This window comes from Schistocerca cancellata, chromosome 8 (assembly GCF_023864275.1).
Source record: "Schistocerca cancellata isolate TAMUIC-IGC-003103 chromosome 8, iqSchCanc2.1, whole genome shotgun sequence".
NCBI lineage: Eukaryota > Metazoa > Arthropoda > Insecta > Orthoptera > Acrididae > Schistocerca > Schistocerca cancellata.
In genome coordinates, this window is record NC_064633.1 from 61,973,161 (window position 1) to 61,996,343 (window position 23,183).

Here is a 23,183-nt window from a genome sequence, read left to right on the forward strand (position 1 = left end):
TGTTGTCGGACTAATTTTGCCCACTCGACGTTGATATTATCAGACTGTTTTTGTTTAAATCATTATCTGAGATTTAACATCTTACTTTTTTTCGTTTGCATTGGCTCCAGACGCTCTACAGTACGTATCAATCACTGTTGCTAGCGTCGTTACCTTTTCATTATTCCTTATAATGACCCCTATATCATCAGCATAGGATCTTATAACTGTATTATTTGTTGATAATGTTAAGCCTTTTAATCTAGCATGGATACGTCGGAAGAAAGATTCAAGTGAAATGGCGAAGAGCGACATGGACAGAGAACTTCCTTGAGGAACACCTCGTTTTATTGTTGACAGTTCACCGCTGTTTTGGCATTTATCCCAGTTGCTATGTTCTTTATCAACTGTATGACCCTATCGTTTAAACCTATTTTCCTAAATGTCTGTAGAAAATATTCGTGATTTACCACATCGAAGGCTTATAAAAACCTAAAAAAACCATAAAGCACACTTTATAATTGTTACAGAAGTTATTGCAAAGATATCCCTGAATTCTGCTGGATTATGAAAAGTGGTTCTGCCTTGCGCACAGTTCTGATGTTTACTAATAATTTTATCTGCAAGGCATGAAATTCTCTTGTTTACTATTCTACCTATTAATTTATAATTATAATTCAGCAGTGAAACTGGACGAAAATTATTTAAATCTTTGTTTCCATTATGTTTTGGCACGAGAAAAATTTTACTCTCCTTAAACTCAGTCGGAATCATTTTACCCTGAATAACTTCATTTACAATATCCGTGATTTTTGCACCCACTATTTGCCAGTTACGGATGTAAAACTGCTGGCAGACCATCCGGTCCTGGGAATTTTTTTGGTGGTGAGGCGCACAGAGTCTGATACACGTCCTTTTCACTGACTACATTGAGTAAATTTTCGTTGTTATCTTCTGTCAGCTGCGGGGCTAGGATGTCAATAAATTCTTCCAAGGATGCATCACTACGTTGATCTACAGAATATAGCTCGCAATAATAGCGATAAATCTCGTCCGTGATATCCTGCTAGATTCTGAGAATCGTTTTGTTCGAACTTCATCTATAAGTCCTTCTTCCGTTTTTCGTATGCTTCACTAAATGATATGGGGAAGTAGTTCCGCCTTCTGACACCGAATTTGCCATCGATTTTGTTTTCAAAAACTCGATTTGATTTCTCTTGATATTAAGTAACTTGGCTTTGACTTTTTTGAGGTCTGCTATCCGACGTAAGGAACCTGCTGAGACCTTATCATATAGATCTCTCAAAACAGAATAGTAATATTCTATAGTGCATTTCATTTCTCTTGCGCTCTGGGCACTGTATTGAATAAGAACCTTCCTCAACTTTGGCTTCGCCGTTTCAACCCACCAGTCGATAGCAGTGGCATATCTACTCCGAGCACGCAGGCATATTGCCCATATTTCTTTAATCAGGTCTTCTAAATGATGACTTACTAAGCAGGAAATGTTCAAATTCCTCTGATTCTTGAATCGGCGAACTGGCTATCTTGTTACATCTATGCGAGCTAAGACACTTGAATGGTCTGAAAAGTACGTACTATTGTCACAGAAGTTTCAAGATTTTTAGAAATATATAATCAATCAATTCTGAAACGAGATGTTGCTGTGACATAAGTGAACTCAAAAATGGAGGGGTATTTGATTTCCCATACATCCTTTAATTCTAAACCAGTAACTAGTTGTTTTAGTTCATTTGAGAAATTAAAATTAGGTAACGGAACTTTTCGATTTAAAACACAATTAAAATCACCTACAAGTAATAACTATCTTGGATTTTTCCTTAACAAGTATATCAGTTCATCTTTGAAGAAACGTGCCCTGTCAGCTCGGTGAGAACTTCCTGAAGGGGCATACAAGTTGATGATAGTCACATCATAAATATTTAGTCCTATTCCCTTCCGGATTCCAGTCGTTCCACCTCACTTACTGGAATCCCTTCCCTCACCAAAACAGCTGTTCCAACACTTGTTTCGTGAGGCACGTTAATGTAACTGACATAACCGGGAATGACTAAATCCGACGTTAGAACTTTTTGTAACAGGGCAATATCAGTCGCGGATTCGTACAAAAACTCCTTAAGTGCCGATATTTCAAACCAGACGTGATCTTATTTATGTTTACAGTGGTGACAGAATAAGACTGCGTCATTGCGCTGTCACTATATAGTTATTTATCGTATGACAACAACAGCAAACACTGACAGGTACATAAAGTTTAATTTTACGTGCCTATCTAGTTAAATATTTACGTATAGTTTAGTTTTACTTTTGGCACAAATTTTACACACTTTTTTAAATTGTGAAAATTACTAACTTAATATTATTGCATACTTTAACTGATATAATTGCAAGTTAAAAATAAGACAGATACATTTAATCATAGTTCAATATCTAACGATTGAATCCAACTAACAGCAGAGGGAGTAGCATTAATGAAGTCACTATATGGTCCAGGGTACTTCCTCTGAGGACAGTCTCTAACAATATGTTGAACAATTTGTTCTTGGGTCCCACAATCACAGGCTGGAGAATCTCGGAGTCCTCACTTGTGCATCTGGCGTGGCCAGTTCTTATTCTGTTCAGTCTTATCCAGTCACTACTCTGCAGATGAAATCCTGGTAGGCTGGCTGTTGGGTCTGTTGTTGCAGCATTCCACCTCTTACACCACTCTTCTTTAATGTCGAACTTCTCATCGTTCCTTCCATTATGCCACAGTGGATTGCGAGATTTTAAGCGGTCTGAGGGAGGGTTGTTTAAGACTATATGAACTGGGAGGTCTTGTGGGTAGTCGGGGTGGTGTAGTTTCCTCCATTCTCGGTTGGTTGCTTCTTAAGGTCGTAATTCAGTGGGTGCGTCGTTGCTGACGGTGTGCAGCCAGGGGATCGGGGTGGATTTTAATGTGCCGGTAATAATCCTCATTCACTTGTTCAGCTGTACGTCCAGTTAGCTCGTGTGGGCACCATGTTGCCACACTGGAGCACAGTATTCGGCAACTGGGCACACCAGCGTAAGTACCGTAGTACGTAGAGTCGATGCGTCGGCACCCCATGTTGTACCAGCCAGTTTCTTTACTATGTTGTTTCGGGTCTTTAGTTTTTGGCTTGTTTTTTCTGTTTTTTATACATCAGAAACCGATCTAATGTGGCACCAAGGTATTTAGGCTGCAAATTATATCGAACCTTTTGTCGGCGGAAGCTCACATCCAGCTGCTGGTTTGCAATTCTGTTGTTTAGATGGAATGAGCTGACTTTTGTCTCTGCTGCATTTCGCTAGAGTCTCCGTGCTTTGTAGTATGTATTGAGAGTTTCTAAGTCTCTAGGTAACATAGTTCCTCCTTCCTCATGTGTGCTGGTTTGTATGGCTATAGCAAGGTCGTCGGCATATCAATACTTTTCACTAGCAGCGTTTGGAAAGTCACTGGTGTGCAGATTGAAAAGTAGGGATGCAAGGATGGACCCTTGGGGGAGCCCATTTTTCAAGGAAAATGACTTGCTCTGTTTTTGTCCAACGCTAACCTTGAAATAACGGTTGTTTAACATATTTCCCATAAGTGTCGTCAGTTTCTTATTTGGGACATGCTTTTTTAACTTCAGCAGGAGTCCATCTAGCCACCCTGTGTCACATGTTGCTGACAGATCAACAAAAGGCACTAACGTCCTTAGTTTATTTTGGAATCTAGCCTCAATGTAGGATGTCAATGCTAGGACGTCCTCACAGCAGCTCCTCTTGTTTCTCGATCCAGCATGATATGTTGGGGTTTTGTTGTTTACTATTCCTTGTACTCTGTTATGGATGAGTCGTTCCAGTAGTTTGAAGCACACGCTCAGCAGTGCAATTGGCCGGTAATTTGAGGGGTCATGTACTGACTTTCCAGATTCGAGAATTGCTAATGTGTGTGCGATCTTGAACTGTTGAGGCACCATTCCGGTCTTCAGTATATCATTGTAGAACTTCTTAAGCCAAGTGCTTCCATGTTCCTCTATGTGTATTATAAATTCAGGGAATATGCCGTCCAGTCCTGCGGCTTTTCTCATTTTCAGTATTTTGATGGCATCATTTCTGTCTCTTTCAGAAAAGGGGTCTGATAGTGTGGCGCCATATGTAAGTGCCTATTGACTTCATTCAGTTTGTTCTTTACTTTTTTCTTTCATGGTTGTGTCTACAGGGACCTTCTATTGATTTTATGTGTAGTGCCAGTCCTGATGGCGTTATCTTGGGTTGCTGATTACAGACGTTGTTTGCAGTGACAAGTTTTCTTAATTATCCCTATGCCTCTTTGCTTGAATGAGTGAAATTTAAGCTAGACGTCAAGTCCATCCATTATTGCTTCATTTAGCTGTTATAGTATTCTTCTACCAGTATCAGGGTTTTCAGTTTGTTGGTATTCTGCATATAAGTTTTCTATTGAGTGGGCCCAGCAAGAGATGTATTGTTTCCTGAGCCCTCGAGGTATATTACGTTTGGCTGCACCAATTATGATTCCTACGAACATTTTGTAGTGCGACGTGTAGACAACCTCCAAGGTGGTGTACCCCGGACAACGGACTGCTAAGGCAGGACTTCGATTAAGTCTATACTACCGGCAACAATACTAGACCAGTCTCTCATGGCAACTCAAGACGACAGAACAAGAAAACAAACTACAACAAAGGCTCTTCTAAGAGAGTATGAAGAATTTTGGACAAAATAATAGTATGTTACAAATCATTATATAGTTGTTTTGATGAACTAATTTGGTGTCCTGTGTTTCACGGTTCAGTTAAACTATTAACAGTTTTCTCGAAAGACTGAACAAGGAATAACACTTCAATCAGTATACTAGTTACTGTCTCGTTTTTTTTTTTCCTACTTCTGAGGTTTTCTCTTGTATCGCTAGCAGACTGATTTCCTAGTAAACTTTCTGATTTTTCCTCGAATGATTCGTGTAGGACCGAACCGTACCGAACATTCTGTGGGCTTGGGTCGCCCTTTCCGGATTTTCCCTTCCCTTGGTTACGAGCTACATTCACATTTCGTTGCGTTTTGATTTTACTTCGCGGTTCATCTGGGGCAGTGGCAGACGCTTTCGCAATTTCTGTTGCTGGCGCCTGCCCCGCGGTGTTGCCTGTAATTTCATTTTGGCCACCACTTCCTTGTCGTTTATTAATATCATTTACTTCCTGATCGAGGGAAACAAATGGAGACGGCAGTTTTACAACCTCTCCTTGAATTTATTTACTAAAAGATAGCTGCTGATCTTTGCAGTCTGCTACTTCACCTGTTGTTTCTTCCAAATTAAGACCGACTACACCCACTTCATTTTCTGGTACCATATGGTTATTACCTTTCTGTTCATCAGTTTCCATTCGCATTCTGCCTTCCGGTTCTTCTGCCTCCTCATCGCACTGTTTTTGCTTGCGAACTGAAGGAGTTGTAGAGGACAGCTCGTCCTCTGAACAACTATCGGTTGTCTCCAGAAGTCGTTTTTTTGGTTGCATTTCATTTTCACTAGTAGTGGTGACAGGGTTCCCCTTTGTTGTTAACGGGGGAAATTGACTGTTATCGTGAAGGGAGACATCAGCTTGGCCCGCTGCGTTAACATCCTCAACCAGTTGATCCGGGCTATTCTTTGGTAACAGATCATTTAAGGTAAGTTTCTGACGCCGTATCAAATCACGTTTAAGAACAACAGTTTGTCACGGACATTCCTGCCTGCAGTGGCCTGTTTCGCTACATATGTGTGTGACATGTAGCTTCCTGACCTGTATAAAAAATTTGTGGCTTACACCCACAAAAAGTTCTGTGAGACGGAATATTTGTCTTAACGTTCATCGCTACACAGCTGACCCCGTTGTAACATTGCAGTTTAAAGCGAGGCGACCATCTTTCATTTGCAATTGATTACACGTCTCCGTAGTTTGAAAGATCTTCCTTAATCTCATCATTTTCAATTTCAATGGTAAGATTCAAGACACCAACGGTTTTGTAATCAATGTCAGCTCTGTAGATAGAAACCTTACTTTTATAACAATTTCTATGCACAAAATCTACTTCATAGCCGCACTTTCGTAATACTTTATCAACAGTCGCAGCACTGAATAACTTGACAGAAACGCAGTATTTTTCCTGATCCAGTTGCCAGGTATGGACGGTTTCAGAAATGAGACCAATTACCTGTGTAATCCAGTCATCTGTTTCCAGGGATGCCGTCTGAACAGGAAGGGATTCCTTGTCAAAAGCAAATACCAGAATATTGTTCCTGAGGTTTGTAGCCCTGGTTAATCCAGCGAAGAAATTTCGGTTAAACAACCGAAATTCCAATTAGGAGCAGCACGACCAGCAGGAGCGATCAGATCACGAGGAATAAGAACGAACACGGAGATTAACGGACGGACAGCACTCGGCGAAGCACAAGTACAGAGATGTAAACACAAAAGTGCACCGAAACAGTAAACGACGTCAACTCGCTAGCGCGGCTGGAACGGAACTGTGACTGAGCTACCCAAGCACGACTCACGACCCGTCCTCACAGCTTAATTCTGCCAGTACCTCGTCTCTTACCTCCCAAACTTCACAAAAGCTCCTCTGCGAACCTCGCAGAACTAGCACTTCTGGTAGAAAGGATATTGCGCAGACATAGCTTAGCCACAGCCTGGGGGAATGTTTCCAGAATGAAATTTTCGTTCAGCAGCGGAATGTGCACTCATATGAAACCTCCTAGCACACCGTTTTCATCTGCCAGGAAGTTTCATAACAGTGCACACTCCGCTGCTGACGAAAATTACATTCTACTTGCATTCATATCTAGAAGTTGAAGTGCATTATCTCTGCTATTCTTGTACATTTTAATATCATAGCGCTCTATTTATCTTGACCATCCAATTTTTGTTTTCTGGAAGGAAAGTGAGAAACACTATGGGGACGCTAACCAGCATGGATGCATTTCTTGGAACTTCGTTCGCTACGTAACTAATGAACAGAGGCAGGTCTTTTTAAACAGAAGCGTTCTTTCCTTATTCGGTATGCACTTTCCTCTCCTCAAGACGTATCCAAAAACTTATCAATATGATAAACATAACACAAGATCCTCCCCTCCCCCCCATGAACCATGGACCTTGCCGTTGGTGGGGAGGCTTGCGTGCCTCAGCGATACAGATAGCCGTACCGTAGGTGCAACCACAACGGAGGGGTATCTGTTGAGAGGCCAGACAAACGTGTGGTTCCTGAAGAGGGGCAGCAGCCTTTTCAGTAGTTGCAGGGGCAACAGTCTGGATGATTGACTGATCTGGCCTTGTAACACTAACCAAAACGGCCTCGCTGTGCTGGTACTGCGAACGGCTGAAAGCAAGGGGAAACTACAGCTGTGATTTTTCCCTAGGGCATGCAGTTTTACTGTATGATTAAATGATGATCGCATCCTCTTGGGTAAAATATTCCGGAGGTAAAATAGTCCCCCATTCGGATCTCCAGGCGGGGACTACTCAAGAGGACGTCGTTATCAGGAGAAAGAAAACTGGCGTTCTACGGATCGGAGCGTGAAATGTCAGATCCCTTAATCAAGCAGGTAGATTAGAAAATTTAAAAATGAAAATGGATAGGCTAAAGTTAGATATAGTGGGAATTAGTGAGGTTCGGTGGCAGCAGGAACAAGACTTTTGGTCAGATGAATACAGGGTTATAAATACAAAACAAATAGGGGTAATGCAGGAGTCGGTTTAATAATGAATAAAAAAAATAGGAGTGCGGGTAAGCTACTACTAACAGCATAGTGAACGCATTATTGTGGCCGAGATAAACACGAAGCCCACGTCTACTACAATAGTATTTAATTGATGAAAGGAGAAAATATAAAAATGCAGTAAGAGAGGCAGGCAAAAACGAATACAAACGGCTCAAAAATGAGATCGACAGGATGTGCAAAATGGCTAAGCAGGGATGGCTAGAGGACAAATGTAAGGATGTAGAGGCTTATCTCACTAGGGGTAAGGTATATACTGCCTACAGGAAAATTAAAGAGACCTTTGGAGAAAAGAGAACCACTTGTATGAATATCAAGAGCTCAGATGGAAACCCAGTTCTAAGCAAAGAAGGAAAGAAGAAAGCTGGAAGGAGTATATAGAGGGTCTATACAAGGGTGATGTAGTTGAGCACAATAGTATGGAAATGGAAGAGGATGTAGATGAAGTTGAAATGGGAGATATGATACTGCGTGAAGAGTTTGACAGAGCACTGAAAGACCTGAGTCGAAACAAGGCCCCGGGAGTAAACAACATTCCATTAGAACTACTGACAGCCTTGGGAGAGCCAGTCCTGACAAAACTCTACCATCTGGTGAGCAAGATGTATGACACAGGCGAAATACCCTGAGACTTCAAGAAGAATGTAATAATTCCAATCCCAAAGAATGCAAGTGTTGACAGATGTGAAAATAACCAAACTATCAGTTTTTAATAAGTCATGATTGCACAATACTAAAGCGAATTCTTTACAGAGGATTGGAAAAACAAGTAGAAGCCGACCTCGGGGAAGATCAGCTTGCATTCCGTAGAAATGTTGGAACACGTGAGGCAGTACTGACACTACGACTTATATTAGAAAATAGATTAAGGAAAGGGAAACCTACGTTTCTAGCGTTTGTAGACTTAGGGAAAGCTTTTGACAATGTTGACTGGAATACTCTCTTTCAAATTCTGATGGTGGCAGGGGTAAAATACAGGGAGCTAAAGGCTATTTACAATTTGTACAGATACCAGATGGCAGTTATAAGAGTCGAGGGACATGAAAGGGAAGCAATGGTTGGGAAGGGAGTGTGACAGGGCTGTAGCATCTCCCCGATGTTATTCAATCTGTACATTGAGCAAGCAGTAAAGGAAACAAAAGAAAAACTCGGAGTAGGTATCAAAATCCATGGAGAAGAAATAAAAACTTTGAGGTTTGCCGATGACATTGTAATTCTGTCAGGGACAGCAAAGGACTTGGAAGAGCAGTTGAACGGAATGGACAGTATCTTGAAAGGAGTATATAAGATGAACATTAACAACAGCAAAACGAGGATAATGGAATGTAGTCAAATTAAGTCGGGTGATGCTGACGGAATTAGATTAGGAAATGAGACACTTAAAGTAGTGAAGGAGTTTTGCTATTTGGGGAGCAAAATAACTGATGATGGTCGAAATAGAGAGGATATAAAATGTAGACTGCCAATTGCAAGGAAAGCGTTTCTGAAGAAGAGAAATTTGTTAACATCGAGTTTAGATGTAAGTGTCAGGAAGCCTTTTCTGAAAGTTTTTGTATGGAGTGTAGCCATGTATGGAAGTGAAACATGGACGATAAATAGTCTGGACGAGACGAGAATAGAAGCTTTCGAAATGTGGTGCTACAGAAGAATGCTGAAGATTAGATGGGTAGATCACATAATTAATGAGGAGGTATTGAACAGAATTGGGGAGAAGAGGAGTTTGTGGCACAACTTGACTAGGAGAAGGGATCGGTTGGTAGGACATGTTCTGAGGCATCAAGGGATCACAAATTTAGCATTGGAGGGCAGTGCGGAGAGTAAAAATCGTAGAGGGAGACCAAGAGATGAATACACTAAGCAGTTTCAGAAGGATGTAGGCTGCAGTAGGTACTGGGAGATGAAGAAGCTTGTACTGGTTAGAGTAGCATGGAGAGCTGCATCAAACCAGTCTCAGGACTGAAGACCACAACAACAACACAAAATCGACTTTCATTCTCCTGTACTACTACACAGTAAAGGTGGCGGGAGTAATGCAACTCGTCTTGGTTTGTTTGGCAGCTATTTTATTTTTAAAACTTTAATTTAATTTTATATTTTGAGACATCAGTCTTCTCTGCCAACCGCTTCATATTAGAACAGCCCTTGCATACAACGCCCAACGATCTCAATTATTTGTTTGATTTATTCCAATCTCTGCCTTCCGCTACAGTTTTTACTCTCAAAAGCTCGCTTTGCTGCCGTGGAGTTATTCTCTGATGTCTTAACATACGTGCTGTCACCGTGTCCCTTATTCTTGTCAGTGTTTTTGAAATGTTCCTTTCTTCGCCGATTCTGCAGAGAAGCTCCTCATCCCTTATCTTATCAGTCCACGTGAGAGTAAACAAGTGGGAACACCAAATTTACATTTGTATCTTATCTTCGTCGGTGCACATTGTACTAACCTTCGGCTGAACGCGGTTGACTGAATGACCTGTGGGCATTTCCCTGTCGTTCCCAAGATCACAGTCTCGCCTTTATGCAACGTGTTAAGCTTCGTATACTGCACGTACAGGTGCACGCACGTTTTCTCTTCCCGCTTGCTGCAGTATAAGTTGATTTTCGTAAGTGAATCTATCATGTCTTACAGAAGCCTTAGAGTGAGAGGTGCGATGTCGGAGCCCATACTTACACTCATGTTTTTTGCGAGCTCGATGTCCGTCTCGTACTTGTGGTAGGAGTCGCAGGCCACGTCGCCGTTGGTGCCGTCCGTCGTTAAGTTGGGAGTGGTGTGGAACATGTGGTCGAAGATGTTCTCGCCCTTGCCTGCAACACCGTCAACCGGTACTTAGCAATGAATCCATTTTCCATGCGAATAGAACTACGTTTCTCTGGCCTTGACATACTTCGGTTACTATCTGCGATTTACAAAGATTCTCTTTCATTAGCTCTGATCTCAGAACGATTGAGAAAGAATAAGTATGACGTTTGTCCTCCAAAACACTTTTCGTTAGAACAAATCGATTTAAGTTTCTATTCCAGTTTCCACACGTTAAAGTAATTTAATTTCAGTTACATAAGATGGTCTGAAGAAAAAGTGTCCAATGTATATTTTCATGTCAAAAGAGTAAGATCCATATCATAACCAGGGTTAGGGAATTCAGTTTCAGTTGTAGAAATGTGCTAATTTAGGTTATCGAAAATGAGATCTGTTGCGAAGGTGTACATGTGGGAGGCTAGAAAATGTGAAAATTCTAACGTCTGGATTGAAATTCACGATCTGACGGGCTGACAAACAAATACGTATGAAATTTTGTAAAAATAATGTTGCGTTACCACAACTTGTTGATTTTGGCGTTTTGAGAAACTGAGAGAAATGAGGGGTTGTGCCTGTCATCGCTTCCCTTACCTTCAGTTTAAAATGACCTTATCTTATATTTTTCTTCTTCGTGAACCGTTGAGACATTAGACAACCTTCCCTAAAAAGGGAAATCGTTGCCAAAATTATTAATTCGATTACTGAAGGGAACAGGAGGAGACCATACACCAGCAGAAGGAAGAGAAATGTAATTAAACCAGTTATATTCTATATAAAACACAGAAATGCCAGGCAGTTTTGCCACAAAAAATGGAAATCTGCCAACCCACATTTTTTAGTTAATCGGCGATCCGCTAGCTTGCTGTGGGTCAAGGAAATGTACGTAAAAAGAAGTACGACTACTTGCACAACAACGGTGACTTATCCATTCCCTACGATAACTACTGGTTAGAATAACAGAGACGAATGTTAGGGATTTATAATAGCAGACGTAATAACGAGCTGTGACTAATTAACGTAATTCGACGACCAGACAGGGGCAGTGGGACACAATTTACTGCTCAGACACTGATGGAACCACAACGCTGTTGCCTCGCGGTAAAAATTGCACGTTGTTGTTGTGGTCTTCAGTCCTGAGACTGGTTTGATGCAGCTCTCCATGCTACTCTATCCTGTGCAAGCTTCTTCATCTCCCAGTACCCACTGCAACCTACATCCTTCTGAATCTGTTTAGTGTATTCATCTCTTGGTCTCCCTCTACGATTTTTACCCTCCACGCTGCCTTCCAATACTAAATTGGTGATCCCTTGATGCCTCAGAATATTGCATATTTGAATCTTAATCACGGACAAAATTGCTATGAGCTTTCCACCGTGAATGTCTTCACTAAAGCTGAATATAACCCTACACGGTTGCTTCCAAGACAGTGGAAGCCAAGGGAAATGACAGCAACTACCGCGCAATTACTCATGACGAAGTGAAGCCTGTTAAGAACAGCAACCAGCTGGGCTGAGGGAGCGTCAAAAACAATGGTTCAAATGGCTCTGAGCACTATGGGACTTAACATCTGAGGTCATCAGTCCCCTAGAACTTGGAACTACTTAAACCTAACTAACCTAAGGACACCACACACATCTATGCCCGAGGCAGGATTTGAACCTACGACCTTAGCGGTCGCGCGGTTCCAAACTGACGCGCCTAGAACCTCTCGGCCACTTTGACCGGCGAGGGAGCGTCTATTAGTAATTTTGTTTACTCAGACGCAGCACAAAAGGTTTCTTCCTCTAATAGCAAACAGGTTCCCGCAGCCAACCAGACTGGAGATGGCAATGCAGACTGTAGCTGCAGTCCGCAGCTCGTGGTCGTGCGGTAGCGTTCTCGTTTCCCACGCCCGGGGTCCCGGGTTCGATTCCCGGCGGGGTCAGGGATTTTCTTAGCCTCGTGATGACTGGGTGTTGTGTGATGTCCTTAGGTTAGTTAGGTTTAAGTAGTTCTAAGTTCTAGGGGACTGATGACCATAGATGTTAAGTCCCATAGTGCTCAGAGCCATTTGAACCATCTGAAATGTTGTTGCAGTTTTGGGCAGAGGCGGCAGACCGCCCACACAACGCGCAGGTTTGTGCATCTGTGGCGACACCACGCCGATACCGTGCGTTGACTTTCAAATTAATGGCCCCTGGAACTTTTGCGGATTTTCGCCGTCTTGTTTATTTTATGAATTACAGGATTGGTGATCATGAAAACTGCTCCAACGTCTCCCTTCCCCGTCCCTCCACCCCATTACCACTACCATTCGATAGTACTCTACATAGACGAGCTAACCGTTGTTACAGCTGACTGGAGAAAATTGATTGTAATGTATAAACAAGCAGATTAAAGTTCCTGAGTTTTTAATTAATTAATTTGCAGGCCCAAACTGTCTACCATTGAACTTGTAATTTCGCAAGCAATACAAGTCTATGATTTGAAACGCTATTAAAATTTTATTTAAGTCTCTTCCTTTGTGCTGGGAAAGCTGATGAGATTTCGTCACGTGCACGTGCCTTAAAAGTCTCCGAAAAGTGTCTGGGTTACATACTGAGTGGCAAATACACGACCTGGAATACAGTCACAATAGGTATAAGCGAGGAGACGTCTGCTCAATATTCGCGAAAAGTTAAAACAGTGGAAAGTATCAAACATCAAGAGACTCCGAGAACTTCCTCCAACAGGATTTAAACCGAAAACATTCCCAGTGCATATCCCCTTGTGAAGTGTCTCCCTTCCTTTCTATCGTGCGTAAGTGAGACAGCCTCGCATGTTTCTAGATTCACCAAAATTTATATTTCCTGCTAGGGTTAGAGTTCTTTTACAGAGTGTAGTTGTCTTATTTGAACGACACGCAGTGTAACCTAAGAAGTTAGCAGTGGGGGGAGGGTGAATAAAGGAGGAAAGGAATGAAAGGGCATCGGAGAGGGGGAGATAACCAAGGTAGTCTGAACGTAGATAATTATTCCCTTAGAGAATGTACGTTAGGGTAATGTCTGGTAATTTGAGCCACAAGATAATTATGCCTGTTGTTAAGTTTGTTTTATAATTAACAAGAAGAACAGATGTAACTTTGACAAAGTGGATAGTGATACTGTGTTCACAGACGCCAAGTTCGTCAACAACTTGCTCACACTTCGTGATTCGACTACAAATGTTCTTTCTGATTCGCAATCAACATTTTTTTTATTGCTGGGTCTACACAGTCAGTGAAGATTTTAAAACTCAAACGTTTCAAAACATCCTGGGAAACAATCATCATTTTACTGTTATCAGAGAGAGGTCGAAAGTTAATTAAATGGTTCAAATGGCTCTGAGCACTATGGGACTCAACATCTATGTTCATCAGTCCCCTAGAACTTAGAACTACTTAAACCTAACGAACCTAAGGACATCACACAACACCCAGTCATCACGAGGCAGAGAAAATTCCTGACCCCGCCGGGAATCGAACCCGGGAACCCGGGCGCGGGAAGCGAGAACGCTACCGCACGACCACGAGCTGCGGACAAAGTTAATTAAACTGTCATTTAAATCAGTGGATGGAAGTCCATATGAACAACACCTGGCTATCTAAACAGGTTGCAATAAGTTTATCGACATAGATAACAATCTGTTAAAATTGAAATTACGACTGCAGTCTCTTCACGTCGTATCAATGTGAAACTATTAACGAAAATCAGTGTTTCATATTGCCCAAAAAATTCTCGGTATCATAGAAAAATGTATTTCATTACGGGCAGCACAGCATCTACATGTGCAAGAGCATAACTAGATGATCAGACGATATCTGTTTTGACAATATTGATAAAATGTTGTTTCCAGAGTAAAATCATTTACGACCAAAAAAAATGGCATGTGTTGTTCCTGCCCCTAGCGAAACAATAAAGAATTGATAATGGATGGCCACCGAATGTTGGTCGGAGTTTCTAAAACTATCTGCTCTCGCCGCACTGTTTATAACACTGGGAGGAGTGGGGTTCGAATCTCCTTCAAGCTGCCGTGATCTAGGTATTACGTCCTTCCTCTAAATCGATTGTGATTGATACTGGTATTGTCGTTTCCAGAGGCATACCATCAGTACTCTTAACACTGAGTTGACTCCGTACTTAATTACTTCAAAGCTCTCCCACGTTCAGGTTTCCGAATTTCGTGGCAGAAGATAGAACTTTGTGACTTCGGAATCGAACGCAATTAAATTTAAAACCCAAAAATATGGCTGTAAGGATATACAAATAAACAGAGAATAAATAGCATTTATTCTGGCCGGTGATTATGACACCCTATTCCTAAATTTCGCTAAATAAGACACAAATTACGAACTGAAATGGTTGCAGTTATTTAATTGAGTGAAATGGAGCTTAAATCTTGCAGAAATGGAAAATCCATTTGTTTCCTCAAAAAGAAGAAAGAAGTTCAGTGTTCTATAACCCGTCGACGATGCGGTCATTAGAGATGGACTACAAGCTCGAATAAAGCAAGGATGAAGAAGGAAATCGGTCGTGTCTTCTCCAAAGTAACCAAACCAGCCTTTGCCTTGAAGCAATTAGGGAACCCGTGGAAAGACTGACAATAACTGTTTTGCGTCTATATTATTTTTCAGAATGTAGATCGTGGCGATAGACTTATTTGTAGCATTGCGCGGGGTCTAGGTTAGACTGAAAGGTGACGGCTTCGTCGCGAGTCGGCCAATCCAAAGTATACGAAAGCGAAGTCTTAGTTCTCCTGATATACTGACCTGTCGCCTAGCCTGGGATCCAGATTGGCTCGAGAGGTGACAGTTTGGTTGTATTTTGATGGAGCGGTATCGAAGGCTTTACTTGAATCGTCTTTTTTCTTTACGTTTGCGCATGGATGACTTCATAATCCCGTTGTCAGAACTTCACGGGTCAAAGCCGACGTCCGGTATCAGTAAGTTCAGTTGATCTTCTCCCAACCAGGATAAATACAAAACAAAAAAAAGAAAGCATATAGGTGAGACCAAATGACACATCAATGAAGGATCTATTGGTAATTTAGTCAGGAACACGTCCACTTACACAATGCTCAGATTGCATTTTTTTTACGCGGATGTCAGTGTACCACCTACAGTGCACCGCTATAAGTTGCTTGACTCAGGTTTATCAGTAACTTTAGGAACTGACCTCGGACTGGACCGCGTTTCACTTTTTTGAAGGTTAAGATATGAACAGTGAATCAGGTGTTAGCACTAAGTGGGCGTCTGATCTATCTTGTCAGTTATCTTAGGAAGATATCATATACGTTACCGAACCTCACTGTTTTCTTAACAACAGGTGTGTTGCCCCACGATAAGCCGAATTAATATCACGTAAATAACACAATGAAAGTTTCTGAAATGTTTCACGTTCGCATTATCTTATAAGAAATCGAAATCACGTTCTTCGCGGCTTTGTGCTGACTTTCACTGCTATTACACAGCAGGACGATGCTAGAGATACTAAGTAAAAGAGACGAACCGAAGAGTGGAGTTCGTAAGTAATCAAGTACTTGTGCAATATGCAATTCCGTTCAGATACCTGTGTTACTGTTATTAAGTAACCCTTTTTTACTACTTTCTGTGCAGAACTGGCTGCCCACCAAAGTACACCTAACACTTACATCTATTGACTTACGTAAGTCAGTACCCTTTTTTTATAAACGGAAAGATGTTGCTTTCCTGTACAGAGATCGAAATACCATGATGTGAGTGATACAGCCAATATTTATCTGTGGAGATGGATTTCTCTCAGTATCCAAGGAAGAAAAATTATATGAAAAATTATACAACGTGTTAGAGATATAGATGTAAGTGCAGATATTGCTATCATTGGTTTCTTAATATGTATTCACTTCAGTGTGTTAGTTCTTTCTTCTCTGCGTATAGCAGTCTTCCCTCAAACACGTCGCATAGTTTACTGCCTGATGCTTTCTGCACGATCGTACCTGCACCAATAAATGGTTTGCGCCTCTCAGTACTGACTAATGTTTTGCGTGTACGTGTCCTCACTTCAACACTTAACCTACTGCCCAGGGGAAAATACGGACAAATGACTTGCTCTTGCCATATGTACTTGGAGCTACTAACCAACCTAAAAGCATACTGGTCCCGGTAGCTATATTTATTAGTCTGCAAATGAAGTAAATACTGACGTAATGTTATTCAGTACATTTCCTCACTCACCAATAAATCTACAGTTGTACCATAACATCCTGTATGTATAAAGTATGAAAAAGAATGTAATTTTTCAGTATTGTACTGGTCGCTGTTCCACCTACAGTATGTTAAGAGTACGTAATAACGAAGGAAATCGCTAAGCACGCGAAAGAAGCTAGATGGAGTACCCGTCTTGAAGTTTACGCTTCTGTTAAATGAAACTTTGATGTCGATCGCACACTATACCTTCATTCCACACGAATTACGAAAGGCAGCATTAAAACTGTTCTTCGTGTTCTCCTGGAAGTATGCAAGTAAATTCTAATCTTTGAGCAAAGGTTACACTTGGAAATGTGGTAGTCAAGAAACTACATACAGAGTGCAACTGAACTCTGTTGGAAAACTCTCGGAGGCCATGTCACGAGTAACTGCAGAGATAAAACAGTGACGGCAGCAGAGGATTAAAGTGACGAAACGACAGTCTAACGGAATTTAATTAACAAGAGGAGAAAATATAAAAAGGCCGCAAATGAAGCAGGCAAAATTGGAATGCAGTTACAGCACAGAAAAGTAAGGGTTTGAGAATTGGAACATTTTAATAAAACTCGTTCACCTTGCTACAAGCAAAGCACGGTCAGAAACAGACCCAGAACCAGGAAATAAGCGGTATGTCACAGGCTTCGGCACGTTACAACACAGCGCCGAGGGAGAGGTACAAGCTCAGCAGAAAACACACCGGGGCAGAAAACCAAAACACAAAAGTGACACCCGTATTCGTTATCTCGTAGAAGATTCCGAAAGAAACTATACTTTTTTAATAAGAACCAGTATGAGAGGACCTACACAGCACTAAATAGCCTGTGAAGCGAATATAACAGGATAGGGAGGACAAATGCGGTCATTGCGAACAGAGTATCGCGTCATAGCCTCACCTTAGCTCCCTTTAATCACTTGAGCTCTGCAGCTCTCAAGACACTCATCACTGCAATCGAAGGCGTCGGCAGCAACAGTACTCGATTCCATGATTACGATACTGCAGCGAACCTACGTCCTAGGTATTCCAGAACGGTCTACGAACCGTATCTGAAATGACGATCTTCGCCTGATGAACTTCGTACAGTTGGCCGCCTACCATTTTTGACGTAGAATCTGACAGTCCTCTGACAACACCACGTCGCGGGGTGCTGACAGCACCGAACTTCAGCGCGGAAACCGGCAGCAGGGCCACGTGGGGTCCACGTTGCTGTTGAACACGGTGTGGGATCCTTACCAGGTGGGATTGACGGAGGACATCGAAAGGGTGCAAAAAAGGGCAGCTCGTTTTGTATTATCACGTGATAGGGGAGAGAGTGTGGCAGATATGATACGCGGATTGGGATGGAAGTCATTAAAGCAAAGACGTTTTTCGTCACGGCGAGATCTATTTACGAAATTTCAGTCACCAACTTTCTCTTCCGAATGCGAAAATATTTTGTTGAGCCCAACCTACATAGGTAGGAATGATCATCAAAATAAAATAAGAGAAATCAGAGCTCGAACAGAAAGGTTTAGGTGTTCGTTTTTCCCGCGCGCTGTTCGGGAGTGGAATGGTAGAGAGATAGTATGATTGTGGTTCGATGAACCCTCTGCCAAACACTTAAAAATGTGAATTGCAGATAATCATGTAGATGTAGATGTCATACAACAAGAATGACAGCGAGACAGTTATCAAAGTATACAACTGAAACAAAGATAGTGCCACAAAATGATGAAACAAAAAATGTATTTTTTCAAAGGATACAGCTCATATACATGTAACTGCCGTTAGATTCAGAAGACAAAATTTGTCACTCTGTCTTGTTTATAGCGATACAACATCGTAATCTTATTGGAAAATGCTAAGATATTGTGGTATTAATGTAAAAGAATCATCTATAGAGGGGAAAACCCAAGAATTTATATATTTACACACACACTAAATGATAAGGAGAGAGGGTGACTGAGCATGGACGAGGCAGGTTCAGAAAGTGAGTCTACTGGCTCAAATGGCTCTGAGCACTATGGGACTAAACTACTGAGGTCATCAGTCCCCTAGAACTTAGAACTACTTAAACCTAACTAACCTAAGGACATCACACACATCCATGCCCGAGGCAGGATTCGAACCTGCGACCGTAGCGGTCACGCGGTTCCAAACTGACGCGCTTAGAACCGCACGGCCACACCGGCCGGCTGAGTCTACTGCGATTATAATGAGATACTGGTTTCTCTTTTTTAGGTTTGGCAACACTGAGAGGTAGAGGGCGTTTCCTTGGCCAAAGCGAGCATCGCAAGAACACGGTAGTAAACACACGTTGTAGAATCCAGTCGCGTGAGAGATGTCAGTAAGAAATCCAGCCAAGTGCGAGCCACGTGCCCGCCTCCTACTCGCGGATGGAATAACACCAATCGCAAATTTTTCGGGAATCGAAACAGTTTACGGCGATAGTGTTACGAACAGAATGAGTCCGTTTAAGTGATGTAGGGAGTTCAGTGGAGGCAGAACAAATGTGCATGACGAACAAAGGAGTGGAAGATATTCCATTTTGACTAATAAGTTGGTGCAAAAATTCGGGGGACTGTTCATGAAGACCGCCGATTGGCGGTGGACGAAATTTCTGCGATGTTTTCATAACTGTCGAGGACTCTTTTACACGAGACACGCACAGAAACGCTGCGATGCCGGAGAAGGTGCTCAGGATGATTCCCGAAAGAGCTGCTAGAACAGCATAAGAGAGATCGGATCAGTGGCACCCGTAAGTTTCTTCAGCCATTTCAATAGGAAGGTGGGGATTTTCTGAGCTCTTTTATGACTGGAGATGAAACGTGGCTGGGTCGTTACACGCGTCAGACAAAAAGACAGTCGCCACAGTGGCGTCACACCAATTCCAGATCTGCGAAAAAATTCAAGACCACAATTTCGAGCAAAAGAAAAAAAAAATCATTGGCTCAGTGGTATGGGACTGAAAAGCAAGATTCTGGTCAAATTTCTGCTTCATGTGGGGACCATAATGCAAAACGATATTGTGAGACCATGCGTGCTGCACGACAGCGCCCGTCCTCACACAACCTCAGCCACCAAGGCGCTGTTCCACTCATTTGGTTGGGATGTTTTGAACTACTCTCTATGTTCCTCTGTCTTACCCCTTCATTTTCTCATCTTTCGACCTCCTTGGAGGGATACATGAGTGGAATTAAATTTTCAACCTAGGAATAAGTGCCGAAAGAGGTTCTAAAGTAGGGGAAGGAGCTGGCGGGAGAGGCCTTCGAGGAGGGCATAAAGAAGTCCGATGGCTCACCAGATGTGCTGAACGGGATGGCGAGAACGTGGAATAATAGTCTACAAGTGTACCGACAATATCCTGTAATTTTTTTCAAGTATACTTTTTTTAAAAAAGATATAAAAGTCTAGTACACTCCATCTGAACACGCCTGTATAGAAAAATAAAGTGTTTTTGGGAGAAGTTTTCGATACGTGCAAACCCATTCATAGCCGGACACTGGTCTTAGTGTCTGGCGCTACCTATCCGATATTGTACACTATAGTGGATGTGAGGTGGTAGCTTTTCTGTTTGATGAGGGAGATATTGAGAGGTGCCAGTCTGTTTCTGACCTGACACATCTCATTTTATTCCGCGAAATCCATGTATGTACAGATCGAGTTACGTTTATGGCTAAATACAGTAATGATGCCAGTGATTGTAATAGACAGGCCATCTCTTCCTGTGAAGACGTCAGTGATTGTAAATAACAAGTCAGTTTTCCGAGAGATTAACTGTCCCTATTCTGACTGGGAGTTCTTGTGTGTGGACTTGGGCTGACGTTTGAGGGACGTGCAAATAGCAGAAGAGGTTCTGGGACACAGATACTCAGCCAGCCAACAACGATCTGATCCTTCATCCAGCACAGGTTCTGCTAAAAGCCCTAATAACAACAAGTCACTATGAGTCTCGCACGTAGTGAATAAATGGTCGTTATACTACTAGACTCAGCTCGGTCAAAATGTGCTTTCCAGAAGGCATTTTACTCAGCTCGGTGGCTTCTCGGGAGGCCGGTAGAGTGGAGAACACTTTGAACAGATCCCTGTCGCCTGTCCTTCCGAAGAAAGTGGTGCTTTCTTTACTGAATTTCTTTACTCCCAGAGACTGTGATATCCGTTAACCACATGCTACTCGCCGTGGCATGAGGAATTCTTCCACCAAAGGGTGTGAGCCGTCCTCATGACGCGTTGTTAGAAAATATACCGTAGAGTATGAGGCTAGGTGGCCACCCGCTAGGGTAGCAGAGAGCACTAATACGCTGCTTCCTGGACCTGGGTAGGCGCGCAAGCCCCGAATCCAATCCGCCCGGCGGACTAACGACGAGGGCCAGTGTGCCGGCCAGCCTGGATGTGGTTTTTAGGCGGTTTTCCACATCCCGCCAGGTGAATACCGGGCTGGTCCCGACATCCCGCGTTAGTTACACGACTCGCAGACATTTGAAAAACGTTCGCACTATTTCATGGCTTACACTAGACGCATGGTGTGACCTGTGATGGGCCTTAAGGGGCTTATCAAGGCACCATTAGTTCACGAGCGTTTTCTTAGGAAACCATATGACCACGATTTCTGTACCATTTTTTCGCTCCAAAGCCGAACTGTGGATTCGAAGACGGCTATCGACAGGAAATGGCTGAAATTTTTACCATATATTCCTAAGATCACTACCTTGAAAATTTTCTTGATATCTTTATCCTTTTCCGAGTTACAGAGATACTGAAGCACGCACAAAGTTTTATGCACTCAAAAGCCGGTCTGAGGTGTAAATTAGTTTTCAGTTCTTTCAATATGACATAAGTAAATTACCAAAATTTTGTTATTCCATGAAGTTCTTTTCATAGGAGTGACAGCCCCTGCTGTGGCAGAGAAAAGAAGGGAATAAGCGGAAAAATACTCCTATCAGAGCACAAATAAGGCGAATACGCTCTGTTTAAAAGATGAAAAGCGGGATACCAGCTACCTCATTTACCTTGCTACCTGTAAAAATCTTTCTCAAAATTTAGGTATGCGAACATATTTGCGCTTTTTTACTGAGAGCAAAGGACGCAGTGGCAGTGGGAAGCATGCGGAAAAGTAATATATGTTGGAAGATACACTCCTGGAAATGGAAAAAAGAACACATTGACACCGGTGTGTCAGACCCACCATACTTGCTCCGGACACTGCGAGAGGGCTGTACAAGCAATGATCACACGCACGGCACAACGGACACACCAGGAACCGCGGTGTTGGCCGTCGAATGGCGCTAGCTGCGCAGCATTTGTGCACCGCTGCCGTCAGTGTCAGCCAGTTTGCCGTGGCATACGGAGCTCCATCGCAGTCTTTAACACTGGTAGCATGCCGCAACAGCGTGGACGTGAACCGTATGTGCAGTTGACGGACTTTGAGCGAGGGCGTATAGTGGGCATGCGGGAGGCCGGGTGGACGTACCGCCGAATTGCTCAACACGTGGGGCGTGAGGTCTCCACGGTACATCGATGTTGTCGCCAGTGGTCGGCGGAAGGTGCACGTGCCCGTCGACCTGGGACCAGACCGCAGCGACGCACGGATGCACTCCAAGACCGTAGGATCCTACGCAGTGCCGTAGGGGACCGCACCGCCACTTCCCAGCAAATTAGGGACACTGTTGCTCCTGGGGTATCGGCGAGGACCATTCGCAACCGTCTCCATGAAGCTGGGCTACGGTCCCGCACACCGTTAGGCCGTCTTCCACTCACGCCCCAACATCGTGCAGCCCGCCTCCAGTGGTGTCGCGACAGGCGTGAATGGAGGGACGAATGGAGACGTGTCGTCTTCAGCGATGAGAGTCGCTTCTGCCTTGGTGCCAATGATGGTCGTATGCGTGTTTGGCGCCGTGCAGGTGAGCGCCACAATCAGGACTGCATACGACCGAGGCACACAGGGCCAACACCCGGCACCATGGTGTGGGGAGCGATCTCCTATACTGGCCGTACACCACTGGTGATCGTCGAGGGGACACTGAATAGTGCACGGTACATCCAAACCGTCATCGAACCCATCGTTCTACCATTCCTAGACCGGCAAGGGAACTTGCTGTTCCAACAGGACAATGCACGTCCGCATGTATCCCGTGCCACCCAACGTGCTCTAGAAGGTGTAAGTCAACTACCCTGGCCAGCAAGATCTCCGGATCTGTCCCCCATTGAGCATGTTTGGGACTGGATGAAGCGTCGTCTCACGCGGTCTGCACGTCCAGCACGAACGCTGGTCCAACTGAGGCGCCAGGTGGAAATGGCATGGCAAGCCGTTCCACAGGACTACATCCAGCATCTCTACGATCGTCTCCATGGGAGAATAGCAGCCTGCATTGCTGCGAAAGGTGGATATACACTGTACTAGTGCCGACATTGTGCATGCTCTGTTGCCTGTGTCTAT

The 23,183-nt window shown here is 43.1% G+C and overlaps 1 protein-coding gene across 1 annotated transcript in view; it reads right to left on the reverse strand.

Annotated features, from left to right (window-relative positions):
• The window catches only part of LOC126094948 (myrosinase 1-like), a 105,319-nt gene that overhangs the window by 79,031 nt on the left and 3,105 nt on the right, over positions 1-23,183 (reverse strand). The window contains exon 2 of the mRNA XM_049909601.1: positions 10,425-10,558. Within this exon, the coding sequence (XP_049765558.1) occupies positions 10,425-10,558 (134 nt within the window). The remainder of the gene's footprint in view (positions 1-10,424; positions 10,559-23,183) is intronic.